Source organism: Thamnophis elegans, chromosome 5 (genome assembly GCF_009769535.1).
Source record: "Thamnophis elegans isolate rThaEle1 chromosome 5, rThaEle1.pri, whole genome shotgun sequence".
Classification (NCBI taxonomy): Eukaryota; Metazoa; Chordata; class Lepidosauria; order Squamata; family Colubridae; genus Thamnophis; species Thamnophis elegans.
Genome location: NC_045545.1, coordinates 58,098,975 through 58,124,878, shown reverse-complemented (window position 1 = coordinate 58,124,878; position 25,904 = coordinate 58,098,975). Strand labels below are relative to the sequence as shown.

Sequence of the window (25,904 nt, the reverse complement as noted above, 5' to 3'; positions counted from 1 at the left end):
GGGGTAGCTATTTTCTGCTTCCGGAGCCTCCAGAGCCTGTCATCAGTGAGGCAGAAGAACAGCGGGAGCCTGTTCCAAATGTGCGCATGCACAGAACTGCCAGAAGGCAAGAACAATTAAGAAAACAGGGTGGCCTTGGGAGTAAGGCTTTGAAATGATTGGCCCCTCCCATAAGACATAAAAGAGGAGTGAACAAGATATGATCTTTTGCAGAAAGCAATTAGTTCATCTGGTCAGTTCAAGCTTTGAAAAGTTATGTTTGACTCTGTGCTAAATTTGGCCTTGTTCTGCATTTGGCAATTAGGACTCTGATAGCATTCCAAGGGATATAAGGTGGGTATTTATCAACATTCCCCTGAAAGACTGTGGCACCTCGAGCAGACATCTGTTAGAACTTTCACAGGCTGTTTGTGAAGCCTTGCAGACTGTTAATGACCATAATTTACAGTCGTATAAATAAAAGAGGGTTTGGGGGACTAAGATTGTGATTTGTGCTTTCTCAGGTAGCCTAGGTCAGAACAATTAAAGAGTTTATTGATAGACATTGTAAGGTTTTTCCTGTCCTCCTTGAAGCATATGAATATGCACTTCACAGAAAATGCTGTTTAAAAGGTGTTAATGCTAATGCAGTTCCAAGACTGTTTCATGTGCTAAGGTTTCATGACAATCTGTACTCATAAAAAATAATAGGTTGCCATAATACTAAAAGAGGAGATTAAGATAATTAGTTTAAATCAAATTATAGGAAATTATCATGGACAAGCACAAAGATATTTTTGCTCTTTGGTCTTGATTGTCCCGTTACGATTGTCTCATCAAAATATCACAGTGGGCCAGAAGCTACAGTCCTTGTCGCCCTCTTTTATAGAAACCAGGTCCCCAAAAGTAGAAATACAAAGTTTATTCTAAAAAAGAAGCACATATGGATTACGTTTCCAGTGGTCTTTGGTTCAATGCAATCCCAATAGAAGGGACTTTTGGGTGTGCACATGCATGTTCAGACACTATTTAATTTTAAAAACAAAAGCAAACAGTGTCACCACTCAAGAGGAAGAAAGCTGAAATGCCTATTCTGCTTCCTGTGATCAAGTGACATTGTCATGCTTCTTAGAAAAAAGTAGATCCTAGTCATCATTTTCATAGTTTCTCTATCTCTCCAGATGTTTTTGACTGTCTCTTTTCCTTCATAACATAGATGATATTTTGGCTGTCATCTCTGCAAAGTTTCTAAATTCTCCTTCCTTTCTGATTTGTGAACAGACTGGTTTCTTTTTCTTCCATCCATTGCTTATCCTTTTTTAAGCTCTATATTTATATATGTTGCTCCAATTTATCCTTTTGTTTGCGTTCCCTTCAATCCCCTGTGTTGTAGGGCTTCAGGGTTAAATTAGATTAGACCACAAACTGTAGATAGCACTTACCAATAGCACTTAGACTTTTATTCCACTTTACAGTGCTTTACAGCCCTTTCTAAGCAGTTTACAGAGTCATCATATTGCCCCCAACAATTTGAGTCCTCATTTTACCCACCTCAGAAGGATGGAAGGCTGAGTCAACCTTGAGCCTGGTGAGATTTGAACTGCCAAATTGCAGGCAGCCATCAGGCAGCAGTAGTAGCATCAGTACTACCCTCTAACCACTGCACCACCGTGATTAAGATCTGTGATTAAATGCTCAGGATCTATATTTTGCAAATAAGAAAAAAGAGTGAGGCAGGAACCCTGAAACCAAAATACTGTTGGGTGACACGTTCCAGGATACCTTATATTATATACACAAAATTTTATAGACCACCCAAATCAGAATTTTCTGGCTGTTATAAAGTACTTTTCTGATTTCACATTTTTAAATTCTAGCATTGCTTTAAGATTTGTGTAAAAAAAGAAATATAGTAGGGAAATGTTCACTTTCATGTTAAGAGATTCACTTGCTACATCAAAGGTGCAAAAAGTGTGGCTCACAAGATTACATCTGGATCTGCAATATGCCTTTTGCAGTCCTCAGGAAATCTTCAGAGTAAAAGTGGGACAGGTTTTGTTTTAGGAAGTTTGAGAAGTTTTAAAGGGCAAGCAAGTGCCTTAATCCTTGAAGTTAGATATTTTCCTCCTTAAAATGGAAATTAAATCTCCAAATGGATCATTGTCTTGCTATAAAAATGCCATGCAAAGGAAGGTGTGACCCATGTCCTGATAGAATCTTTGAAAGAAAGGGAAACCTCAGTCCCCAATTCTTTTATTATGATATTCTCATTCTCTCCCTCCCTTCCTCTCCCTCTCTCCCTCCCTGTATCTCTCTGTGTCTCTCCGTATGTGTGAGTGTTTGTGTACGTGCATGTGTGCCAGTGGTGGGTTTCACCTTTTTTAAGAACCTCTTATGTAGGTGTGGCCAGCTTTGTGGCAGTGGCTTGCTGGCCATGTGATCAGGTGGGAGTGGCTTGCCAGCCATTTGACAGGGTGGGAGTGGCTTGCCAGCCATGTGACCGAGTGGGAGTGGCTTTGCAGTCATGTGACTGGGTGGGCATGGCCAACTTGTAAAATGTAGTGAAACTCACTTAACAACGTTCTTGGTTAGCAACCAAAATATTTGCTCAGAAACTCTGGTATTTAAAGCACGCAAGTCTTAAAGCTGTCAAGTAACAAGAACCTTGCATCCCTAACCCATTAGAAAAAACCCCCAGGGGTATTCAAACTTGACAGCTTTAAGACTTGTGGACTTCAACTCTCAGAATTCCTCCTCTCGCTCTTCATCTTGATGATGTGCGGATGGGTGGGGGGAGGGAGCTGGGACCGGTTCTAAACGGCACTGTAGATTTGTGGAACCTCTTCTATAGAAGAGTTTAGAACTGGCAGGAATCCACCCCTGATGTGTGCCCATGCTTTTGAATCATTCTTACTGTCTAGACAAGTCCCTACAGTTTTCTTACCAACATTTTTGGAAGTGGCTTGTCTTCCTTCTAAATTGAAAGCGGCTGACTTAAAGTCATCCCAACTGTCTCAGGCCTGAGAACTCACAGTCTCCTAGCTTCTAGCTTAGTGCTTTTAATCACTATATCAAACTGGCTCTCTTACTACAAATATAGCCAGCTATTGTCTTCATATTGAATTTCAAAGGAAATATTTCTAAAAAGGTTCATTGAAGGAATGAATTTAATCTCAGTCATTATTTTTTAAGTGGAGTGTGTACTCCTTATTTTCTATGTATATGGATAATATATACTCCTTCACTCTAAAATGTACATATACTTTAGAGAAAGTGTGGGAACCTGTGGAGTGCCAGATGCTGATGAAATACAAGTGCCTAAAGCCATAACCTGTGCAATAAAAGATGCTGGGAACTGCATGGACAAAGGATCACCAGTTACAAGCTTTTGCTTTGCAGTATGAGTAGAAAGGCAGTCTACAAGCCAGAGGTGGTATTTAGTAGGTTCTCACCAGTTCTGGAGAACCGGTAGAGGAAATTTTGAGTGGTTTGGAGAACCGGTAAATACCACCTCTGACTGACCCCACCCCCATCTGTTCTATGCCTCCTGAATCCCAACTGATCAGAAGGAAATAAGGATTTTGCAGTAACCTTCTCCTGCCACACATACCAAGCCGTGCCATGCCCACAGAACTGGTAGTAAAAAAATTTGAATCCCACCCCTGCTACAAGCCAAGGGCAGTATGAGCCCAGTAATCTGCTTCATCTCTTCCGAATGAGCTTGACTGTGCCTTCAGCGAAGGACAGTAAAAATTTATGAGCTGCATAATTTAGGTATCTTTCCATTGCTCCTCACTGAACTTTTGTAATGGAAAACAGGAGTTGATACAGAGTAATTGCAAATAAATTGCATAATACTCTGAATGTAATTCTGGTCTCGGCCCCTGGTGTCCATTTCCACTCTTTATCCTACTTTGCCTTTTCTCCTTTACTGCTGAGTAGCTTTTGAGCCAATACTATAATTTCAATGTGAGACTTGTTTTATATTCTTTCGCCTGTAAGGTAAAGTTCTATATAAATTCCTATTTCTGCTATCACAAATAAATAAAGTAATCTTTCTTTTAGGTTGCTGGATGGTTTTTTTTTTTTTTTTTGCAACCTCTGCACAGGGTCTGAGAGGAGGGGCCAGGCTTGCTTGCTTTCCTCCCATTTTGCCCTGTTGGCCACATGTGCTGTCTAAGTCTAGTGCCAATCCAAGAAGTGTCCCAAAGTGTATGTTTGCGTCCCAGAGTATTTTGAAATCCTGGTAAGTTTCCTGCTGATGGAAATATTCCAGAATTCTGCCTTGGATTTGGCTGCAATTCCTTTTAAACTTTATACTTTGTACTCCCAAAGTGGAAGCTTGTTGAACTGGTCTAGTGCATCTTATCTATCCTATATAATGCAATATATTAAAATTGGGCATTCGTTTGATGATTTATTGGGAAATGCTTTATTAAATCCCTGCTTGTTGGAAGATAAAGCCTGGTTTCATTAAAGAATTATTACACCTTCCTGTGTTGAATACATTCATATAAAATGGGGAATGTAGGTTTTTAGTAATTTTTTTAAGGGCAGACTACCTAAATTTGGGGGGCTTAACATAGTAATTCAACAGAAGTCTTTAAAAGAAGACAATAATTTTTAAGCTACCAGAAACTGCAGACTTGCACTGAAAACGTTTATTCATGTATATTTCATTTATTGAAGTATATGTTCAGCTTTTCACCTGAGTCTTCCAAATTGCTAAAAACAGTGTTTAAATTGCTCAATTGTTCTATTAAAACAGAGACCTGAAGATTATACAGAATGGAGTAAAAGAGAAAAAACAAATTGACTGTGTCTATAAGGATAAAATCATTTGTGCTGAGGCAAATATTGCTGGAGAGAGCACTATATGGTTCTGTACAGTTTCTGAGCAAACAAGTCCCATCAAGCCCAAATTTCTGTTTCCTTGATGAACAGCCAATTGCCCATAAGGAGCTCACAAGCAATGCTGAGTGTAATTATACCACCTCACATGTTTCCAGCAAATATTATTTAGATCCCGTATATTCTACTTCCTGAATTGTAGTAATGTAGAGCTATCAAACTGGGTAGTCATTGGTGGTAGTAAGTTTGTAAATTTGGTCTAATAACATGCTTAACTGGGCTTATAGTTTGCTGAAAATTCTGGGTTCTGAGTTGGGGGAAGTAGATGGGACAGAAGCATTTTTATTTTCTCTATGTTCTGCATAATTTTATGTACCCTTATTTAATACGTTTTAAACTAAAAGTTTCCAATTTTTCATGGTTGAGCTCCAGCACCCATGGATTACCATTTTTTGTCTGCTTTCTGTTTTATATGATTTATAATATAATATGATTTTGTGACCAAAACTTTACAGCATGTAGAACATTCTTGTACTATCATTAGTGTTAGTCTTCCCACTTCCAATGTACAGTAATTTGCCTTTTTCATGGATGATGTATTGTACTACTGTTTTCGGCCAGCCAAAAAAATAAAAAAATAAGAATATAAATCTTTTCTGATTGATCAGTACAAACTCAGATATCATCGTGGTGTGAAGGGTTTCTCAGCATTCTAGTGATGAAGTAGATAACTTTGGAGACTTACTGATAAACTTAGTATCAGTGGTGAAATTCAATTTTTTTTTACTACCGGTTCTGTGGCCGTGGCTTGGTGGTCATGGCAGGGGAAGAATACTGCAAAATTCCCATTCCCTTCCCACTCCTGGGGGAAGGATATTGCAAAATCTCCATTCCCACCCCACTCTGGGGCCAGCCAGAGGTGGTATTTGCCAGTTCTCTGAACTACTCAAAATTTCCACTACCTGTTCTCCAGAACCTCTCAGAACCTGCTGAATTTCACCTCTGCTTAGTGCTGTAACTGTCTCAGTGCTTATGGAATGAAAACTCTTGAATATTAAGACATTTTTTGCCTTAGGTCAAGGCTATTGGCTCTCCTGATTATCTTGCCTAAAAACCAGTTAGCACATGATAATAATAAAAGGTGAGAAGATGCTTTTATCATCTGAGATAACATACATGGGCACACTAATGAAAAAGTTTCAGATAGTATCTTGATACACCTCAGCTATTACTCAAATGACCTTTCCCCCTATTGAGTTAAATTTCTGACTTCCCGTCCTCAGCTGGCAGAAAATTGTTTGCACAAAACCTGTTGTCCCCATTTGTGGTCTCTCCTATCATGCCTCTCTTGTAATGCTCTTGTTCTGTGTCCTCCCTGTAAGCAATGTGATTACTTTACTCCTTTACTGCCCTGGCATTGCTGCTGACTCCAGCCAGCCAGGGAAACACACACTAATAAGGGCAATGTAGCAGGAATGAGCCTCTCTGTAGACTGGCTTATTTTTCCCTCCTTCCATAATTGTTCAATTTAAAGTAATGGGATATGAAGAAAGCTAAAGGAAGATCCTCAAGGAGACTAGCCCCAAGAAAGAAGGGTGGGGGGAGTGGGACAGGACCTGCCATGATTGGGCAACTATCTAGGTCTTGCAAAGTAAGATAACTCAAACTGAGTAACTGCTGGACAATCTCTTGCTTACTTCCCAGAGAGATTAGGATGGGTAGGAAGTGACTTAAAGTAAGTAGCAAATTTGGGGAAGATGACCAATAAGCACAACTGTAATTAGAAGTCTGATCAGTATGAAAACAAATCAGGAAATAAAGTGCTAATAGAGGGGACAAATGTTAGAAGATAAATGGCTCAGGTGGAGGCTAGCTAGTAACCAGAGAGGAAGACCCTGTTCTTCTGTCTCCCTCTTAAGCCATGGCGTGGTCAAGACTAAGACAATGTTGTGGGAACAAGGCAGACATTTGTACAGTCATGATTTTGCTGTACAATTAAGAGGAGCATACATATTTAGAAGTATAAGCCTGAGAAAGGATAGCATGAAATCATGAAATATGGAGGTACTATGTTTTAATTACAAAGCAAATATATATATATATATATACACACACCTACACACACACACACACACACACACTTTCTTTGGCTTACTTTCTTAGAAAGGCACGTGATGCACTGGTAAATTATCAGTCGAGGTCTAGAAAGATAACATTTTCACTTGTAGTGATTTAATGGACCTTGCACTTTTCTCGGTAATAATTCAGAAGTGGCTTCCCATTGCCTTGAGCTGGGATTTTCACTTCCCATTCCAGTGTAAATTCTTGAGATTCCCTGGTGATCCCCTACCAGAATGCTGATTAGTTTCAACCCTGTTTAATGGTTTTCAAGCCTAAATAAGGTCAGTGAAAAGCTGCTACCTATTAAACGTAAATATAAATCCTTGCATAGCTGTAAATCTACTGGAGCTGGTTGGAGAACAGCTTTCTAATGTCATTCCTGGCATATGAATAACCATATACAGAAGAAAATCAGCAGGGGAAACGAATCCAGAGTGACTGAATAAAACTAAAATTTTATTGTAGCAGAACAAACTGATTTGATGTGATAGTTTTTAACCCTAACGAGTTTGAATGCTCACATTTAAAAACAATAGCAAGTCATGAACATTTTTCAAACAGACGGTAAGACTATATAACTACTGTACCTTCTGCTGGCAAACGTCCCCCCCCCCCCCGCAATGTATCAGAAATCTCCAATAACCTGTCTATTAATATGTATTTTTCTACAATGTACAATATGATTTCTGACTGAGTAAAGAATTCTGAAATATTAACCACTTTATCACAAAACAACAGCACAATGATCCTGGTTTGTAGATTATTATATTTTTTTTGCTAGAGATCTGAGATCTGTACAGTGCAATTTTCTTAGTACCTCCAAACATATAGAAAATGTTGCCAATTGGTGTACTTAGAACACAGAATTAAGATGCCCATATTACCCTTGCAGCTGGGCATTTCTCATCTGTAAAAACACATGTTGTAACAGCACAGCTCCACTTTCTGGTTACTTCATGTGTGGAAATTATTATCTGCTACAGAAACATATAATCTTCAAATATATGTCATCGGGTTGGAAAACCTTCATACTACTCTGTATTATGCTATGATGTATAATTCTTGTTTATTGTGATTCCTGTATCATCTTGATGAGCTGTTTTTTTGTTGAGGCAGCAAGAATGTTTAATGAATGCACCTTAAAGACAAGCACTGACATGTTATAAAGGAGAGGTATGAAAATTGTTGCTTTAGCAAATTCAAGGGGCACCATTGATGTTGAACATTTTTAGTTATTCAATTATTCGTTCATAATGTAAAAGCAAGCACATAGGCTTCCTTGAAGAACCGATGATTAATAAGCATTACAATGTTAGTTAAGTTGTAGAAAAAGGGATAGAAACAAAATAAATTTTAAGGAAGCAGAATAGCTGTACAAAGGAAATGATGTCAGGAAGAATTACAATGTTTATAAAATATTATTCCTTAGCTGGCTTCGTTGAAGTATCTTATGTGATGGAATACCATTCCCAGAATTCATTTGGATTGGGCTCTTTCTTGCAACCAGAAAGCAGAAAATACGTATCTTAGCATACTAATTTTCAAAATTCATCTGGACTGGCCCTATCATTGGGCAGAATGACATAGTTAGGGGATAGCTGGGAAACTGTTAGCAACTGGGATTGCTGCTTTCAGGGGTAGCAGAGTCTTTCCTTGTTAATATTCCCAGTCAGTTTTTGTAAATAAAAAGTGAGGGGGCATTTATTTGTCCTCTGCCTCAAACATAAAAATATCTGAAATTGCCTCACCCCCCCAGAATTCATGTTATTATGCTTGATAATCATATGCAATATGAATCAAACTTCTTAGTACTGGCACACTAATTTGTCTTTCATGTATGTTTTGTGTTTGCCCTTAGTAGTATTCTGCTGTCGTCAAATATTCCTTTCAAATTAGTTTTTCGTTCTAGGCATATGCTATTAACTTATTATGAGATAAAGTTTAAGTATGTGTTTTAAGAAAGAAAAACAGTTCACTGACAGGTATCACTCTTAGTTAAACAGCAAAGTCCATGGCTCTTTCCTCTCTTTAAAATGTCAGCCTATACATCAGATAATTAATATGAACCCTGATGGAACTAATTCTTGCTGCAGTTTCTATTATTCCAATTATTGTTTACTGGCAGTTATTAATCCAATTCTCAACTGCAAAATGAAGTATTCATTATTTATTATTAATACTGCATTGTTTGCTAATTCTGAAAAAGTCAGCTAAATGGCTCTACAGAATGTAAAATACTGTCGGGGAATGTTATTTTCAGGTATCTTTCATTTTACAACTTTCTACAATTCTTTATTTTAAGTGATTTTTTTTGCCATCTCAGCATTTAATATGACCTCAGAGGTTTTCTTCCCACTATTATTTGTTTGAGAATATTACAGAAATTCTTTTCAGACAATGACAAACTCACCAACTAAACCTGCTCCTCCTCCTGGGCCTTTTACAAGGATGTGATACATAGAAATTTGTTCTGCTTTTCATAGCTCTGAACTAAATTTCACTTACTAATTGCTGCTGGTCAAAGGGACAATTTGAACATTATTTCAAAATCTGAGAAAACTCACATTCCCCCCTCCCTGCCAAAAACAAATATGAATAAAAATTCCAGATGCTTCAGTCACATTTTTGAAAAGATCAAACTATTTTTTTTAAACATATTTCATGCCAGGTTCTTTGTTGACCAAATTTATAGAAACAACTATCATCTTAACTAATATTCCTGAAATGAAACACTGCATATATGAAAGTTGATTTAAAATATTGCTGAGTATAAAGTAGTTTCATGGCTAGGGAATTTATGATGCAATTTAATCTCCATACAAGCAAAAATACTAATTCAATAATATTTAAAGGCTTACGCTTCAAAATGACATTGTACTCATAAATCAAGCACAATATTTTTTCATGAAAATACATTACCTGAGAAAATGAAAATGAAATTAAGTACAGATTTATTTTGAAGACATGGACTTAACCGTTACAGACAGAATTCTTTCAAAGTGGCTTCAGAGACTAGGATAAAGATCCCCTCTGTCCCCGCCATACAGTGGCCAAATGTATATTGCCAGAAAAGGAACACATAACTGAAACAAATGAAAGGACATGGAGATTTGCATTCATATATAGAATTATGCAGCTAGACAACAACTTGCTGTGTGGGGTTTTGTGCAAATTAGGATGTATAGTTATTTGCAATTAAAAAGCATGCACCTAAAGGGTGGTGCTAAAGCATTCTTTTATTTCTATCTGCATATTTCTAGTTTTTCTTTCTTGTTTCTTTCACGTAGGCATAGATTATTCCTTCTGTTTGTGATGAAAATATGGGTGTAGGAAGAAAAAATAATCCACAGGAAGTCCAGGGTGACAGGAAATATTACTCAATTAATGACACTCTGATATTTTAGACCATGAAAATGCTTACAAAATGGTTGCTATGAGGATAAGGCACAACATACATGTTAGGTTAACCAATTCCCACCCACACAGAGGGAAATTAGTGTGGCCTAAAGGCATTTTGGTTACTTTTTGTGAAATATAAATTGGTCATGTAAAGCAGTGTTTTTCAACCACTGTGCCGCGGCACACTAGTGTGCCGTGACATAGTGTAAGGTGTGCCGTGGGAAAAACACTTTATATATAGTCAATATAGGCACAGAGTTAAATTTTTTTAACATTTTCTAATGGTGGTGTGCCTCGTGATTTTTTTCATGAAAAAAGTGTGCCTTTGCACAAAAAAGGTTGAAAAACACTGATGTAAAGCATATAAATTGCTCTGTGATTTGACAGCTTCCTAAGGAGATTCATGTTGCTTACTCTTGTTGTAGTTCTGTCCTGGATAAAGATGAACAAGTAATTTGAGGTAAAATTATTTATAGAAAGAAAATTTAACTGTGTAAGTTGGTATACTCCATGGGAACATTCTAGTTTTCTTAGTATTGCCGACTAAGTCTTTGATTACAAGAAAACAAAGTAAAATATATATATTTCTCCCAATTAAGGATCTCTTTGGACCTCCATTTATTCTGGGTCAATTCAACTGCTATAAGGAGACAGCTGTGTCTGATTCCATATTTTGAATGTTGTTTCTGTGTTGCTGGCTGAATAACATCCTTTCCTTAATCTAATATATGGTGTAGATTCTGTTTGAGTGATCTATAGTATCATAACTCCACGAACCCTGCATTCTTGATAACATAAGTTGTGCTGTGTCCTTATTCCAGAAAATAGCCTCAGATACAGAGAAGGATCTGCACATTTCTCCCTAAAGCTAATGTCTAGATGGGAATATATCCAATATTCTTGGCAGGAAGAACAGTGGAAAGAGCTCTCCCAAAGCAGCATGACCTTGAGGAGAGCCAAAAGAAAAGCTGAACAGAAATTCTGTCTGACCCAGGGAACTTTGAGACACACACCTCCTCTGGCAAATTTTAGTTTGGAACGAGGGCTGTTTTCCCCCCTTAAGCAATAAAATGTTACACAATTTATTCAGTACAGCAATCAACCCTTACATTTGCATCCAGTGTTAATTTTAGGTTTCCCAAATATTGAAAGAACAGCAGGATTTCAACACTGGAGCACTCTGTCTTGTGAAACGTTTGTTTCAGGCTTCAAATGTCCATGTATGTTGTATGTTAGGTCCAAACTCTGAGAAGTCCAAGCTCAGCAGACAGATCATTTGTCAAGGCATGACCATATGAGTTGATGAGAGGTCCTTCTGGAAATACGGAAGACCTTTTGTGAGAAAATGTGTTGTGCTAAAATAGATAGAAAAACTTATTCTTTTTCCTGAGCCATTTTTAAAATTATCACGCACTTGACAAAAATCCAGCCTACTCTGTGCTACTGTAATGTATCTGAAATTTATACCCATTTTACTATACAATAAAATATTTTAGGCTCCAGTCTACCGAAGTGATAAACACAACCTTTTCAGAATTTCACCTTATGGACTTTCACCTGAATCTAACAATGTAATACATTAATGCCATGTGTTTGCAGAATCTCTTTGTCCACCAATGTTGCAGTTTCTTCCAAATTACCACCTTCTAGATTCTGTCCAACCATATTCAGACTGGCAGCATAAAATTTTTTCCACCCTGCAACTATTTTTAATCATGTGATTGCTGATAGTAGTATGATTCTGTTTGTCAATGTATATTAATGTTCTAAGCAGACTCTTGTTCTGGTGGCATTTGGTCCATTTTACACCATTTATTTCAACATGCCTTTGTCAGAATCAGTGGAACTAATGTAAAAGCCAGGATTTAACTTAATCTGTCATCTTTTACTATTTGTTTGTCAAGTTTGGGCTGAAGTCTCTTTAAGCCTTTTGTGCACAAACCTTTTGAGATAACCCAGTCTGACTTGCTCCTTGAATTACTCATTCAGGCTGAAGAGGATTGACTTTTCACCCACTAACCTTTCACTCACTAAAGCCACTTGCCTTCTGGTGCTTTCCAAATCTAGGAAGTTGAGATGGATTTAGGCTCAAAGTATTTTGAAATTTAAAGAAATGAAATTTTGTTTGGCTAAAACCTCCTCTGGTGACATGGCAAAACTCTGCAAATATTGTCACCCTCAACCTTTGAGTTTATTTGCATGTTATAAGTTGGAGTTTCAGAATTCTTTAATGTTGTAATGAACTAGAAGATACAACATGGCAAACCTGCCAGAAAGTATTCATTCTCCCTGGGTGCTTTAGTCAAATGTTAGCTGATGTGCATTTGAATAAACAAAAAATGTTCTTCTGTGAAATGGAAGACAAACAACTTCTAGGCTTCTTGTTTTAGATTTTCAAAAAGGAATTGTACCAAGTCTATTCATTTTGCTCTGGCATGAACTTACCACAGAGAAGGAAAAAAAAACACAGAATGTAATCCAAAATGTAATCCAAGAAAAGATATATAATGTAGAGCAAAATTTGGAGAGCTTGGTTTCCAGTAAAAATTGGCGACATAATTTGTCACCCAAATTAATTTAACTTTTCAAGCTTTTAAATCATGTAACACTTTTGAAGTGTCAATCTTTCCTTTGGAAGATGAGATTTAGAATAGCTATAGCATTGCCAATTTTAAAGTAGTGAGCAGTCCTTACAAAGTAAACATTTGCCAAAGAAGAATTGGAAGAAGGTGCTTGGAAATAACAGGGTTAAGGCTCTTAAACCATTAGCCAGGCCTTGTGTTCTGATAAAAATGATAGCTTTTGTTTGGGGCAAGGGGATGTATCTAGGGAAGAAAAGGAAAGGAGATTATAAGTATTTTGAAATAAGGGACACAGTGGCTCAGTGGCTAAGAAACTGAGCTTTTTGATCACAAGGTAGGCAGTTCAGCGGTTTGAATCCCTAGCACCGCATAACAGAGTGAGCTCCTGTTACTTGTCCCAGGTTCTGCCAACCTAGCAGCTCGAAAGCAGTAAAAATGCAAGTAGAAAAATAGGGACTACTTTGGTGGAAGGTAACTGCAGTCCCGTGCACCTTCAGCATTTCGTTATGCCGACCACATGACCATGGAGTTATCTTTGGACAGTGCTGTCTCTTGAGCTAAGAAACAGAGATGAGCACCACCCCTACATGTGCAGGGAAACCTTTACCTATTTTGAAATATATTAATATAAGCGTTTAGAAAGCCACATTTTTCTAAAGGATGTCATTTTTGGAGCCAGTCAAATCCTAGGTGTGGGGCAAATATTTCAAAATGGAGCAGTAAGAAAGAGGAGGTACAACTCCATGGTTCCATGAGTTGACATGGTTTAATTGATTGAAACCAGACCACATGCATCCTGTTGATCTTGGGGGATAGATAGAGCAGTTGGAAAAATCTCCCTGTAAATAACCAGGAAAGTGAGAAGTGGAAAAACACAAGATCTCTATATACCTTTACACACATGGAGGGGTGTATAGAAGCCTACTTTAAAAATACATATGCTTATTGATCCAACTGATTAAAATTCAAACTTTCAATCAAGGAATCCTTCCTCTAATGAAAAATTCCATTAAACAGAATGCTAGTGTCTAAAAAATGGAAGTAACATTTAACTCTATTTTGCATTATTATATCATTTGTGTTTTAGTTTTGTAGAACACCACACTACTGAGATCCTAAATTTAATGGCATCTTTTATTCCTGTTTCAGTGGCAAATGAAATGCTGCTCATGTGATTCCAGAATCCCTCATGCATACAATAGTCACCGGGTGGAAAATGTTCTCTCTTCTACAGGACACAAGCGGTGGTGGCAATCTCAGAATGGTAAGTTCCTGATTTAGAGTGGAGGAAAAGAAAGAGAAAAGGCTGATGTGGACGTGCTGTAAAGTAGAACAATGATTTGAGAGGGACAAGGGTTATGTGGATTTAGTAAATAGGGTTTGAGTTTTAATAGATTATCTGCAAAAAGGAAATAGATGATCTAGCTTTTATAAAAAGTCCTTAGTTTCATAATCTTCATGGCCCACTGTTCTGATAATTGCTTTTTTTTGTCTCCTCAGATGTGAAACATGTTTCTCTCAAACTAGATTTAAACAATAAATTTCATCTTGCTAGTCTCCTGCTGGACTTCAGGGTATGTGCATAGTTCTTCTGTTTCTTCTTGGGGAAATAAATTTTGATTCAAATGGCCTTTGCAAGCCAGTGAGAGTTTTGATCTCAACTGTTAGCTTGTCTGGGTTCTGTGGATCGATCACACAGATGAACTCCTCTCTCTCCTATTTCTTGCTAAGAGTAGAGAGCAAGACTACTGAATTCTGGTTATCTCTTCTTTCCTCTGTCTCTTAAGAGTCCTTTGCCAGGGGGCATGGTGATTGAGCGTTCTACCGATTTTGGCAAAACCTGGATGATCTATCAGTACTTGGCCACAGACTGTTCTACTACTTTTCCCCGGATTCCCAAGGGCTTACCTCAGAAGTGGCAGGATGTCCATTGCCAGAACATACAGAGTCAACATAGACAACCTCAGAATGGGGGAAAGGTATTGTAAATGCAGTACTTTTGGGGCTAAGATTACAGAGGATTTATTGATCTCCAAGTTACACTTACATATGTATGTGTGTATGTACTATATAGGGTCATGGTGGCTCAGTGGCTAAGACACTGAGCTTGTCGATCAGAAAGGTCGGCAGTTTGAATCCCTAGTGCTGCGTAACAGAGTGAGATCCCGTTACTTGTCCCAGCTTCTGCCAACCTAGCAGTTCAAAAGCATGTAAAAATTGAAGTAGAAAAATAGGAACCATCTTTGGTGGGAAGGTAGCAGCATTCAATGCACCTTCAGCATTTAGTCATGCTGGCCACATGACCACGGAGACGCCTTCAGACAACACTGGTTCTTTGGCTTTGAAATGGAGATGAGCACTGCCCCCTAGAGTCAGGAACGACTAGCACATATGTGCAAGGGGAACTTTAATATTTACCTTTTTATCTACTGTTCACACACACTATGCATCACATTAGTTTACAATACTACATGCACTTATATACTGCTGCATCAAACTCCAGGCAGTTGAGAAGAACCATGCAATTAAAACTGTAACAAAACCATGAGGAATAACTGGTTCACAGTCTTGGGGCAACCATCCAGAAGTATTGCCTCTAGATTTTCAGTTAATTTATTCAGTTTGAAAACAGCCATCAAGCAGGTCTCATTCTTGCCCTATGAAAGGAATTGCTTTTCCTTATCCAGGGGTGTAGTTTTGTTATTCTAATCAGAGTGAGAAACAACCTAGAACTAAGGAGAAGTTTCCTAAGAGTGAGGGCAATAAACCTATGGAATAGCTTGCCTCCAGAAGTTGTGGGTGCTCCATCACTTGAAGTTTTTTTTAAAAAAATACTGGACAGCCACTTGTCTGGAATGGTATAAGGTCTCCTACTTGAGCAGAGGGTTGGACTAGAAGATCTCCAAGTCCCTTCTAACTCTATTATTCTATGTTCTATGAATCTTGTGACTGTTTGGAAGCCGCTTTCTGCAAATCGCTCGTGCCATTCATTTTACAAGCCATGCAATTTGCAGAATGAGGCTTCTTATGATAATGAGAATCAGATGCTGGCCTGGAGAACAACTGTGGGATGGCGTGGAGAATGGTGCTTGTTCCTGAGAATTGGGGGAAAAATGGATGAAGGTGAATGGGACACAATTTTGCACTGTGCTGGTGGGCTGGGCAGGCAGCTAAGGTATCTCAGGCCATGTCTTTTCTGCCACATTATTGGGCTGGATGGGCAGCTGAGTCTTCCAGGGGTAGCTTTGGTTTGCAGCAGGATCCCAACTTGCAGACAGCCTGTGCTGGAGCTTCCAGCACCTCACTCACCCCTATGAGGCACCTTAATACTCCTTACCTGGGATTCCATCCACATAACGATGTGCAATTCTTCCTCACTGATCACAACTAGGAATGTCAGAATGTCAGGATTGTGACATCTCACTTAATGATTGTTCATTCAGCAACTAAGATTCCAGTCCCAATTGTGATCATAACTCTCTTTTAAGCAGGGGTGGGTTCCTACCGGTTCGCACCGGTTCTTGCGATCCGGTTCGTCAGTGAACCCGGAAGTAATTAACTTCCGGGTTCCTAGCTCCTAGCCCCTGTCGCTGGGTGCCTGCAGGGTTTTTCTTTTTAAAAAATGCCTCTCCGGATGATCTTGAAAACCTGCAAGGTTGCTTTGGAAGGGGACATATGGGCAGCATTTTCCCCTGCCCCCCTCCCCGGGAGCCTGCAGTTTTAAAGCAAGCCTTTGCACAGTAAAGAAAATCTCACGAGCGAGAGAGAAATTCTTACTTGCTTTTACTGTGAAGTTGCGGAAGCTTCCAAGCAGAGATGGGGTGGGGGTTTTCAAGATCGTCTGCAGAGAGGCATTTTTTAAAAAGAAAATCCTGAAAAGGATTTGGAGAGATTTGCAACTGGTCTTTGGTGGGAGGGGGGATCCCCAAAACCAGGAGCACAGCCCATTCCCCCTCCCAAGAAGACTGTTTTCTTTTTAAAAACCCCTCTGCAGAAGCTTCTCAGTGGAAGCTTCCAAGGCTATAGGCAAGCAGAGATGGGGTGGGGGTTTTCAAGATCGTCTGCAGAGAGGCATTTTTTAAAAAGAAAATCCTGAAAAGGATTTGGAGAGATTTGCAACTGGTCTTTGGTGGGGGGGGGAATCCCCAAAACCAGGAGCACAGCCCATTCCCCCTCCCAAGAAGACTGTTTTCTTTTTAAAAACCCCTCTGCAGAAGCTTGAATTCCAGAACTCTTCCATGCCCTCCCTCCCCGTTTCATGGCAGCCGAAGCAACAGTGAAGCAGAGGCTGACACTCCTTGTTTAGGTAATTCTGAGGTAGTTGATGGTTCTGTGAGTGCCTGTCCTTTATAATTTTCCACGTTGCCTTGATGGTTTTTATTCCAATGACTTTGTCTTCCCTGTTCTTAGGCTTAGGAAAAAAAACTGGTTTCATTGGCAGTCTTTTTTTTGGGGGGGGGGATTTTTATTTTTTTGGTGTTTTCCTAGCACTGTCATAGTTTGTGGGTGTGGGTGGGTGTGTAATGTCCCGCAGTTATCTATGCATTAATAATGATCTAGTAATATTAATAATATCTAGTAATTAGTAATATCTAGTAACATCGTCTTGGCCACTCCCACCAGGTCACATGGGTGGCAAGCCACTCCCATCCAGTCACATGGGCAGCAAGCCACTCCCACAAAGGAGGCCACGCCCACAGAGTAGGTTCGAAAAATTTTTGAAACCCACCCCTGCTTTTAAGGCAGTGGTTCCCAAACTTGGCAAATTTAAGACTTGTTGACTTCAACTCCCAGAGTTCTCCAGCCAGAAGAGCTAGCTGGAGAATTTTGGGAGTTGAAGTCCACAAGTCTTAAAGTTGCCAAGTTTGGGAACCACTGTCTTAAGGAATAGAAACAAGGGTTTGTAAAGCTAAAATAATGAGTAAGTAAAAAACTTTTTAGTTTGTTTAATGGTAAGGGAGATCATCGAATAGGATTGATTGGATAACTGACATTAGCGTATATGACCAATTGCAATCAGTTGCCATTGTTTAGAATTAGAGTTTATCATGACTTGATAATAACTATAATAACCATCTCATTAATAACTTTTATAAAAGCAGGATAGTGGAATTCTATCTATGATTTTAATAATTTGTCTGTCTTCGTTATAAGATTAAGTTCAACCCTGTAGACCTTGCATCAGGGATGATGACATCTCAAAGCCAACGGATTAACAGTGAGTTTGTTTGTTAGTTTGGTTTGATATATGGCAAATGGTGGCTTTGAGATTTATTGGAATATTACAAGAAGCAGAACGCTATGTTGTTGTGTTGAAATTGCTTATGCCTTAACTGTAGTACCTAAGACGAATACAATTTTTTCCCTACCTTCTTAAGGTGGGATCACAGTTAGGTGGTAAGGCATCACTTAATATGTATTGAAATAAATATTGTATATAATATTATTGCCTAAAATAATAGATTAGGTATGATAAAGTCTTGCCTATATTTTTAGAAGTTAACATTTTCTGGGTAAAATTGTTATATTTTGTTTACACATTTGGATAAAAGAATTCCAATGAAGTTATGATTGAAACATGGCAGTACCATGTTTTCAGTTTGGCTTTCTCGTATTTTTGTGTTTCCTGTCCTTCCAACAAATGGGCATTCACAATGACAGCCTGCAGAAGTTTGTGCATTCCTCTAAGACTCTTATGCAGCTAATCAAGCATCCAAGGAAACACTTTCTTTTAATTTTATGGGTAAATAGATTGAATCTGAGTGTAGGAGAGTTAACTAGATTTCCTTTAAGAAGATTTTTCCCTGTAGGAAAACTGGGAAGAGGTATGATGGCTGACAACCTAAGATGGATCTAGATTGTGTTATCTGGTGAAAATTTTTATTAGTTTTGATAAACAACGTTTGTGGGTGAATCCCACAAATAGTCTAAGGGGACTGAGCAATGTCCACATTTGTCTAAACAGAAAGAAAGGCCACTGTCAGTCTAAAAGAGAGAATGTTAGCTCTTCCCTTATTTCTAAACAGAGGTAGTTTAGATTTGAGAGGTATGCAGTACATACAAATTAAGCTAATGTCACAACTTGCAAACATTTTCAGTAAAAAAAAAACAAGTCTTTAAAACGCCTTGAAACACTGTGATTCAATGGCATTGGGGGGGGGGGGACAGCTTGGCCCTAGTATATAACAATAAGGGATGGGCTGCCAAAGACACAAGGTGGTTACCAACTGGTATGGAGTCGAATTGTTGTTGACTGTGTATCCATTGGCTGTTGGTGATCGGTGGTAGCACAGCAATGATGGATGAAAAAAAAAATCTTCAAATTAATTTTGACTCCTTGTGATTGTTTCTTAACAGTTTTCTTGGCAGCATTTTTTAGAAGTGACTTGCTAGCTCCTTCTTCCTAAGACTGAGAATAGTGGCTAGCTTAATATTACTCAGCTGACAGGACTAGAAGTCTTAATCCCTACTGATTTTTGCAATGAATGCGGGTGGTGTTAAAAATAATCCACAGCTGGATACACCACTGTTGCGATTACCAAACTTTTCGGCATATAAGTTGCACCAAGATTTTGAAGAGGTAAATTTAAAAAAAAAGTTTTTTTCACTCTGCAGACCTCCCAAACCCTCTACATGCCTCATTTTTTTGTGAAAAACAGGATATGCAGAGAGTTTGAGAGGCCTGCAAAGTGTTCCTGAGGGGCTGGGGGGAGGGAGACAAAAATGAGCAAAAACGCCCTCCCTAGTCCCTAGGAGCACTTTGCAGGCCTCCCAAACCCTCTGCATGTTGATCTTTGTGAAGGGGGCGGGGTTTCAGGAGGCCAAAAATGCTGCATTCAGTGTATAAGACGGACCCAGATTTTCACCCTCTTTTTGGGGGGAAAAGGTGCATCTTATACTCCAAAAAATATGGTAATTTCTAAACAGACAGAAGAATCAGGGAGTAGGCAAAAGAATTCAATCTTCAAGTTTTAAATTATAGTTGTAAAACTAGATTGTGAGAACCAAAAATGCTGCTTGATGTCTTAATAAAAGAGGAAAATGCATCAATATGTGGTGTTGCATTGTGTTTTGCATCACATTCTGTAAACACACAAAAAATCTGTGATATGCACCACCAGCTATTTCCTGCATAGCTGTGTGCATGGATTGGGCCTATTTAAGATAAGGAATGTTGGGCACACACAGTATTATATACTATTATAAATATACCAACAGCTATTTTAAACTTACTTTAATACCCTTGAAAAAGCTTTTCTTCGAAGCAATATTGTACTGGAGCCATGGGCGTTGCTTGGACATACATGCATATGTGCCATATTTATTTTTGTGTGTGAGATATATAAGTATACCACACTTACATACATGCATACGTACATACATGTTTGCATACGTGCCTGTTGAGATTCAAAAGTGATCCCATTCTTTCTCCCAAGAATTGTTCCACAAATAATACTAACCTGGCTGCCCCTGTCCCTATGGTCATTGATGACACAGCTAAAGAACCTGGGTTTCATTTTGCTACTTGTGCCAGCATTCTATTTTTTTCTCCCTTTTTCATCCGAAATAGATTTGGCTGAATTCACCAACCTGAGAATCAACTTCACACAGCTGACCCATTTTCCACATCAGGGATACCGCTTACCCAGTGCTTTCTATGCCTTAAATGAGATGCAAGTTCAAGGCAGCTGTTTCTGCCATGGGCATGCAGATCGCTGTGCTGCCCCTGATGCCTCTTCTGGAGAGCCCAGGGCTATGGTGAGTGAGAGAGGGAGGGAGGGAGGGAGAGAGAGAGAGGGAGAGAGGGGGAGAGGGGGGGAGAGAGGGAGAGAAAAGGCTTTGTTTTTTTGAAATAATTTTATTAAACTCATCATAGTATAAAATACAAATGAATATGAAAATAATGGGAAAATGGGGGGAGGGAAAGGGGAAAGAGAGAAATGTATGGTGAAGGAGAAAAAGAAAGAAAAGTATTGACTTCTGAGAGCTGAAGAAGCTTCTTGGATGAGAAGCAAAACATCTTCAAAGAAAAACCAGAAACTCCAGTTGCCTTTTGAAAAAAAAGCACCTTTGGGACATTGACTTTTTTTTAGTACAATAGTGTAAAATAATAACATTGTCTCAACTTTTTACTTTCACATACTTAATGTGTATTAGCCATAACAACAAACTTAACTAATCAGCAAAACTCAAGGTCAAAGTTTCATTCCCCCCCCCGCCCCGCCCCAAATCTAAAGCACAACATCCCGAAGTGGTTTCCAAGCAGAAACAAAATATATTCTTTTCTTTTATTAGAGCAGGCAATTTAGCCATCTATGTTAATTCCATCAGTTTTTCCAGTCATTCATCCATTGTTGGTCTGTATAACTTTCTGGGTTCTCATTTCATTTTAGTGAGTCTGTGCTGCAATCCGATCTCTTTAGTGACAGATATGGTTCTACAAGTTTCTGCAGGTGTGCACTAATGTGCTAGAAATACTTTGTGTTTTTGAAAAGCAGAGAGAATTCCCTGGACTGTGCAGTGTCAAATTGTCAGAGGGGATAGTTTTTTTTTCTGTCTATATGTTTTAAGATTGATTTCAAAAACAGTTTAGCCCAGTGTAGGAGTTAGTCTGATTCAGAATGAATTTCTGACTGTCTTAAAGCTTTGTGCCCACCAGTTTAGCTGGACTTCTGCCTTGACTTTCCTGGTGTCAGGGTTTAGACAAAAGTTCAAGTGCTTGTTTAAAATTTAATTTATTATACAGTTGAACACAGACATCTAGAAAAGACAGGAAATCGGAAACTGGTACCTGCAGGGAAGAGACTTACCTGCTTTCTTTACCCTTCACTCAATAGCAGTTTCTTATACTCAGTGTTTATGGTTTGGGGCAAGAGATGAGGAGAATTCAATTTCCAGCCAGGTTGGAAATGCTCCAAAGAGCATCAAGGTGGGCAAACTTTAAGCTTACCAAAGTGTGTTAGTATTGTAAGGAAAAATTAAAGGGGGGGTTGGGACCACCCCCCTGATCTGCCCGTTCCTTCTTACTGGTTTGCAGCTGCTGCTGACATTCTGGCTTTAACACTGACAAAAATCTTTATAGTTTAGTCTTGCATCAAATTGGTAAAGGTCAGAAGCAGAAAAGAAAGTTGGAAGGAATCTGAGTAGTTGTAGATATCTGCAAAGGCTCCCCTACTAAAAGATCTCTATATAATTAGTGGTTATCTTGTTCGTATCCTCCTTTTTCTTTCTTTCCGCCATTTCACATTATGGTCAGAAGGACAGAAGGAACATTAGCAAGACAAGATGGTAGGCTTCTTACTGGAAGAACCTCAAAATTCCCCTTCATTTAGTAGCTTTTTGAATCTGCACTGCTGAGGGGAGTGCATATTTTGTGTTTTCCTCGTCAAGTATGAACTAGGCTTGGTAACAATGCCTTCTAGGGCTAAATAGTTTGGCATTCAGAGATAAATATGAACTGTGAGAAACAGCATCTGACTTACACAAAAATCTCTTTGTAGTAGCATAGGCAGAGCTGGAAAGTAATCTTGCAAACAAGCCAAAATGGAACTTGTTCTCTGCCAAATTAGGCTGAAAGAGACACAATGTAAGGAAGAAATGACTGTGAGAAACAACTACAGGGCAACAGCAGCAGCTGTCATTCTATTAAAACCAGGTTTTCTTTACATTCTAGGTCCATGGGCGTTGTATATGCCAACACAATACTGCTGGGCCAAACTGTGATCACTGTGCATCTTTTTACAATGATCAGCCATGGAAACCTGCTGAAGATGATAATCCTAATGAATGTCATAGTATGTATGCCTATCTGATTTCCCAGGAAAATATTTATTTAATAAAGCTTTCCAAAAATAAAGATATTTAGTATTCCTAAATATATTGGCACACGTTATAATTTCAGAAAACTTTGCAAGTATTACTTGTATGATTTACAGAATCAGAAAAAGGGAAGATCAGGAAAAGATAACTGAACATAGATATAACCAACATTTAAAACTTTCAGAATGCTGAGATATATTAGAAAAATATGTTCAGAAAACCTATTAGAGTAGTTACATTAATTACAATATATATTTCCTCAGTGATTATTGAAAAAGGAATGAATGGGTAAAAGTTAGAAATGAACAAAATGCACCTGTTAGTTCAGTAGAAACACAAATTCAAGTTAGGTGCTTTAAAAAAATCACCAAAAATTGGTACCAAGGATTAAAACATGTGAATGTATGTAAAGTTATAGATATTTTAATAAATGTATTTATTGTAGGGTTATTATATTTAGCTGCAACATTCTAGATAAGCATAAGATGGCAACAGAGATTTCTGTATATGGGCTTCAATCTTGTGTGATCCAGATATCTGTAGCCTAGATCTAATAACCCTAATACATAGATTTTTCTCTGATAGGTTTTTTTTTAGCTTCTATTATTGATAAAGAGACCAAAGCGCCATCTAGTGGTAAAATTGAAAAGTTAAAAACACTATTCTTTTTATTCAGCATCACATGAGTTGTTACTTTCTTTTCTCTTTTAGGATGCAATTGTAATGGACATTCCCACAAATGCCATTTTGACCAAAGTGTATATCAAGCAAATGGGGGAAAGAGTGGGGGTGTATGTGAAGATTGCCAGCACAACACAGAAGGGGGGAACTGTGAATTGTGCAAAATAAACTTCTTTCGTAACCGGCGGTTTGATCTTGGCCATCCAGAGGTCTGTCTCCGTAAGTGATACTTAAGCCTTCTTTCAATTTCATAACACATTTCCCCAGAATATGTTTTATTGATAAAACCTTCAAAAAAAACCACTTACTTTTTTGTTGCTTTATAAGTTCTTATTTAATTATTCAAAGCAAACAAGCAAAAGAATGGCAAAGGAAATAGAAATATAAAATTCTAGGAAGTTCTTGGCAAAGTGATTTTTTTTCCTCTTAAGTAACTCTGTAGAAACCTGAATACTGAAGGTTGCTGATAATATATTGAATTTGTGATGAGAACCCACTAATTGCTTCTTTCTGAAGACAGTTTTCAGATTTTCTTAGGAAATAAGGATGATTTGAACTGAATTAAGCCTGAAAAATAAATACAGTCAAGATTCCTTCTATATATTCCTGTTTCTTTTTCTTTCACCTTTCTTCTTTAGAACAAATTTTAGGTTAGTTTAATTGTTGATAAGGTTTTTTAGGGGGAAATTTTGTTTTTATTTTTCACTTTTAGTATCCTGCTTTGTTGGTTGCATAATAGAAAAGTATTAGTTTCCTTTTGCTCCAATTCAGCTCCTTGCTAAAAAAATTCTATTGCAAAACAAAATGAATTCAAAAATATCCTGGCCTAATTTGAGAAATGTGGTGCACCAATTACAATAAAAGAGAGAGGAAACCAAATGTAGTTACTGTCCACTGACTAACTTGTGAATCCCATTTATTTATTTATTCATATGCTGTTTCCACTCCAACAGTATGTGCCAATTTTAAATCACTATCATATAGATCACTACTGGTTGTTCTTAACAGTAACTAAGAATAGTTGCAGAATGGAGTGGAAACACATCAGGCAAGAGGAGTGTGAATCACCAGCATTACTGCTAATTGGCTAATTCTCCCCAAAAAGGGAAATGTGTAATAAAATGTATTTTCTGTTGCCAACTCAGTCCTGCTTTTATTACGGATCTAGATGGGCTCAGGATCATAATCCATTTTGCCATTGGTCACCTGCCTACTTTGCTTCCTTTGTTAGTTTTTTAAAAATTAAGATTAGAAGTTTTAAAGAAGAGATTAGATAACCATTTGTCTGAAGTGGTTTAGGGTTTCCTGCCAAAGCAGGGGGTTGGACTAGAAGACCTCCAGGGTCCCTTCCAACTCTATTTTTTATTCTAGAAGATACACAAAGAGTAACACTACTGCACTCTGGAATGCATATTATAATATCAGTAAATCTTTATCAATGATAAGTGAAACATCTTTGGCTCTATTTCAATTCATTATTATTGTCTATGTTTTGGTCTGTAAAGCTTGAACATGTTCCATATCAGAGTTGGGTTTTTTTTAAAAAAAAAATACAAGAATATGCAGTCACATTTACACCTTAGAAGGGCAAGTAAAACAACAAAGGGATAAATTAAGAGAATAATAAATTTCCGTATAAAATTCCAAACTGTTCTTTAGTTTGATGTTGTTTCAATGATAGGGCTGCAATTTCTAAAAAAAGTTATAGTTTTAACTTCTTTCTTTTCAGCTTGTGAGTGTGATCCAGATGGCACCGTTCCTGATTCTAGCTGTGATCGCATAAATGGTCGTTGCGTCTGTAAGGACAATGTGCAAGGAGACCGTTGTCATCTTTGCAAACCTGGATTTACTCAGTTGACCAACTCTAACCCCAAAGGTTGCAGAGGTAGGTTGAAGCCTGAAATAGATCAAGAGGATTTATTGCAATCTAAATGACTTGAATCATTTCATGGGGTGGCATTAGAAGACATGACAAACCAATACATCCACATTTTGCCAAGATGCTGGCCTTATCCTCAGCATATGATATAAATAGTATAATACTGATCACTTGTGTGTTACAAATGTACAGTATGTGGAGAAAGCTTTAAGACTTATAAATCTTTTCATTAGGAACAGAAGGAAAATAATTTCATGGTTCAAATTTTAAGATATAGTACCCCAGGAGATATCAGGAGGCATGTAAGGTTTAGGTTATCCTATGAATTACTGACAAAAGGAAGTTGTTGAGTCTTCTATTTATTAATGTTAAAATCTAGAGTGATTTGGATTTGTTTCCAGCATTAGATAAAATACAGACACATTCCTTATAGAATGTTCTGTATATTTTAAAAAGTACAGTTCTTTATTGGGGAGAAATTGACCCTTTTGATTTCCCTTTTCTATATTTTCAGTTATTTTTAGCTCATTGGCAGTTTAGAAAGTTAAAATAGGCGAGATTAGAAAATTAAATTTTGCTTATGAGATTGTGTG

At 38.0% G+C, this 25,904-nt stretch overlaps 1 protein-coding gene across 1 annotated transcript in view; it reads left to right on the top strand.

Moving 5' to 3' along the window:
* Window positions 1–25,904, top strand: part of LAMB3 (laminin subunit beta 3) — a 66,295-nt gene that overhangs the window by 16,100 nt on the left and 24,291 nt on the right. The window contains exons 7-14 of the mRNA XM_032218954.1: window positions 14,082–14,196; window positions 14,433–14,506; window positions 14,720–14,911; window positions 18,087–18,150; window positions 20,503–20,690; window positions 22,606–22,726; window positions 23,463–23,651; window positions 25,162–25,317. Coding sequence (XP_032074845.1) covers window positions 14,082–14,196; window positions 14,433–14,506; window positions 14,720–14,911; window positions 18,087–18,150; window positions 20,503–20,690; window positions 22,606–22,726; window positions 23,463–23,651; window positions 25,162–25,317 — 1,099 coding nt within the window. The remainder of the gene's footprint in view (window positions 1–14,081; window positions 14,197–14,432; window positions 14,507–14,719; window positions 14,912–18,086; window positions 18,151–20,502; window positions 20,691–22,605; window positions 22,727–23,462; window positions 23,652–25,161; window positions 25,318–25,904) is intronic.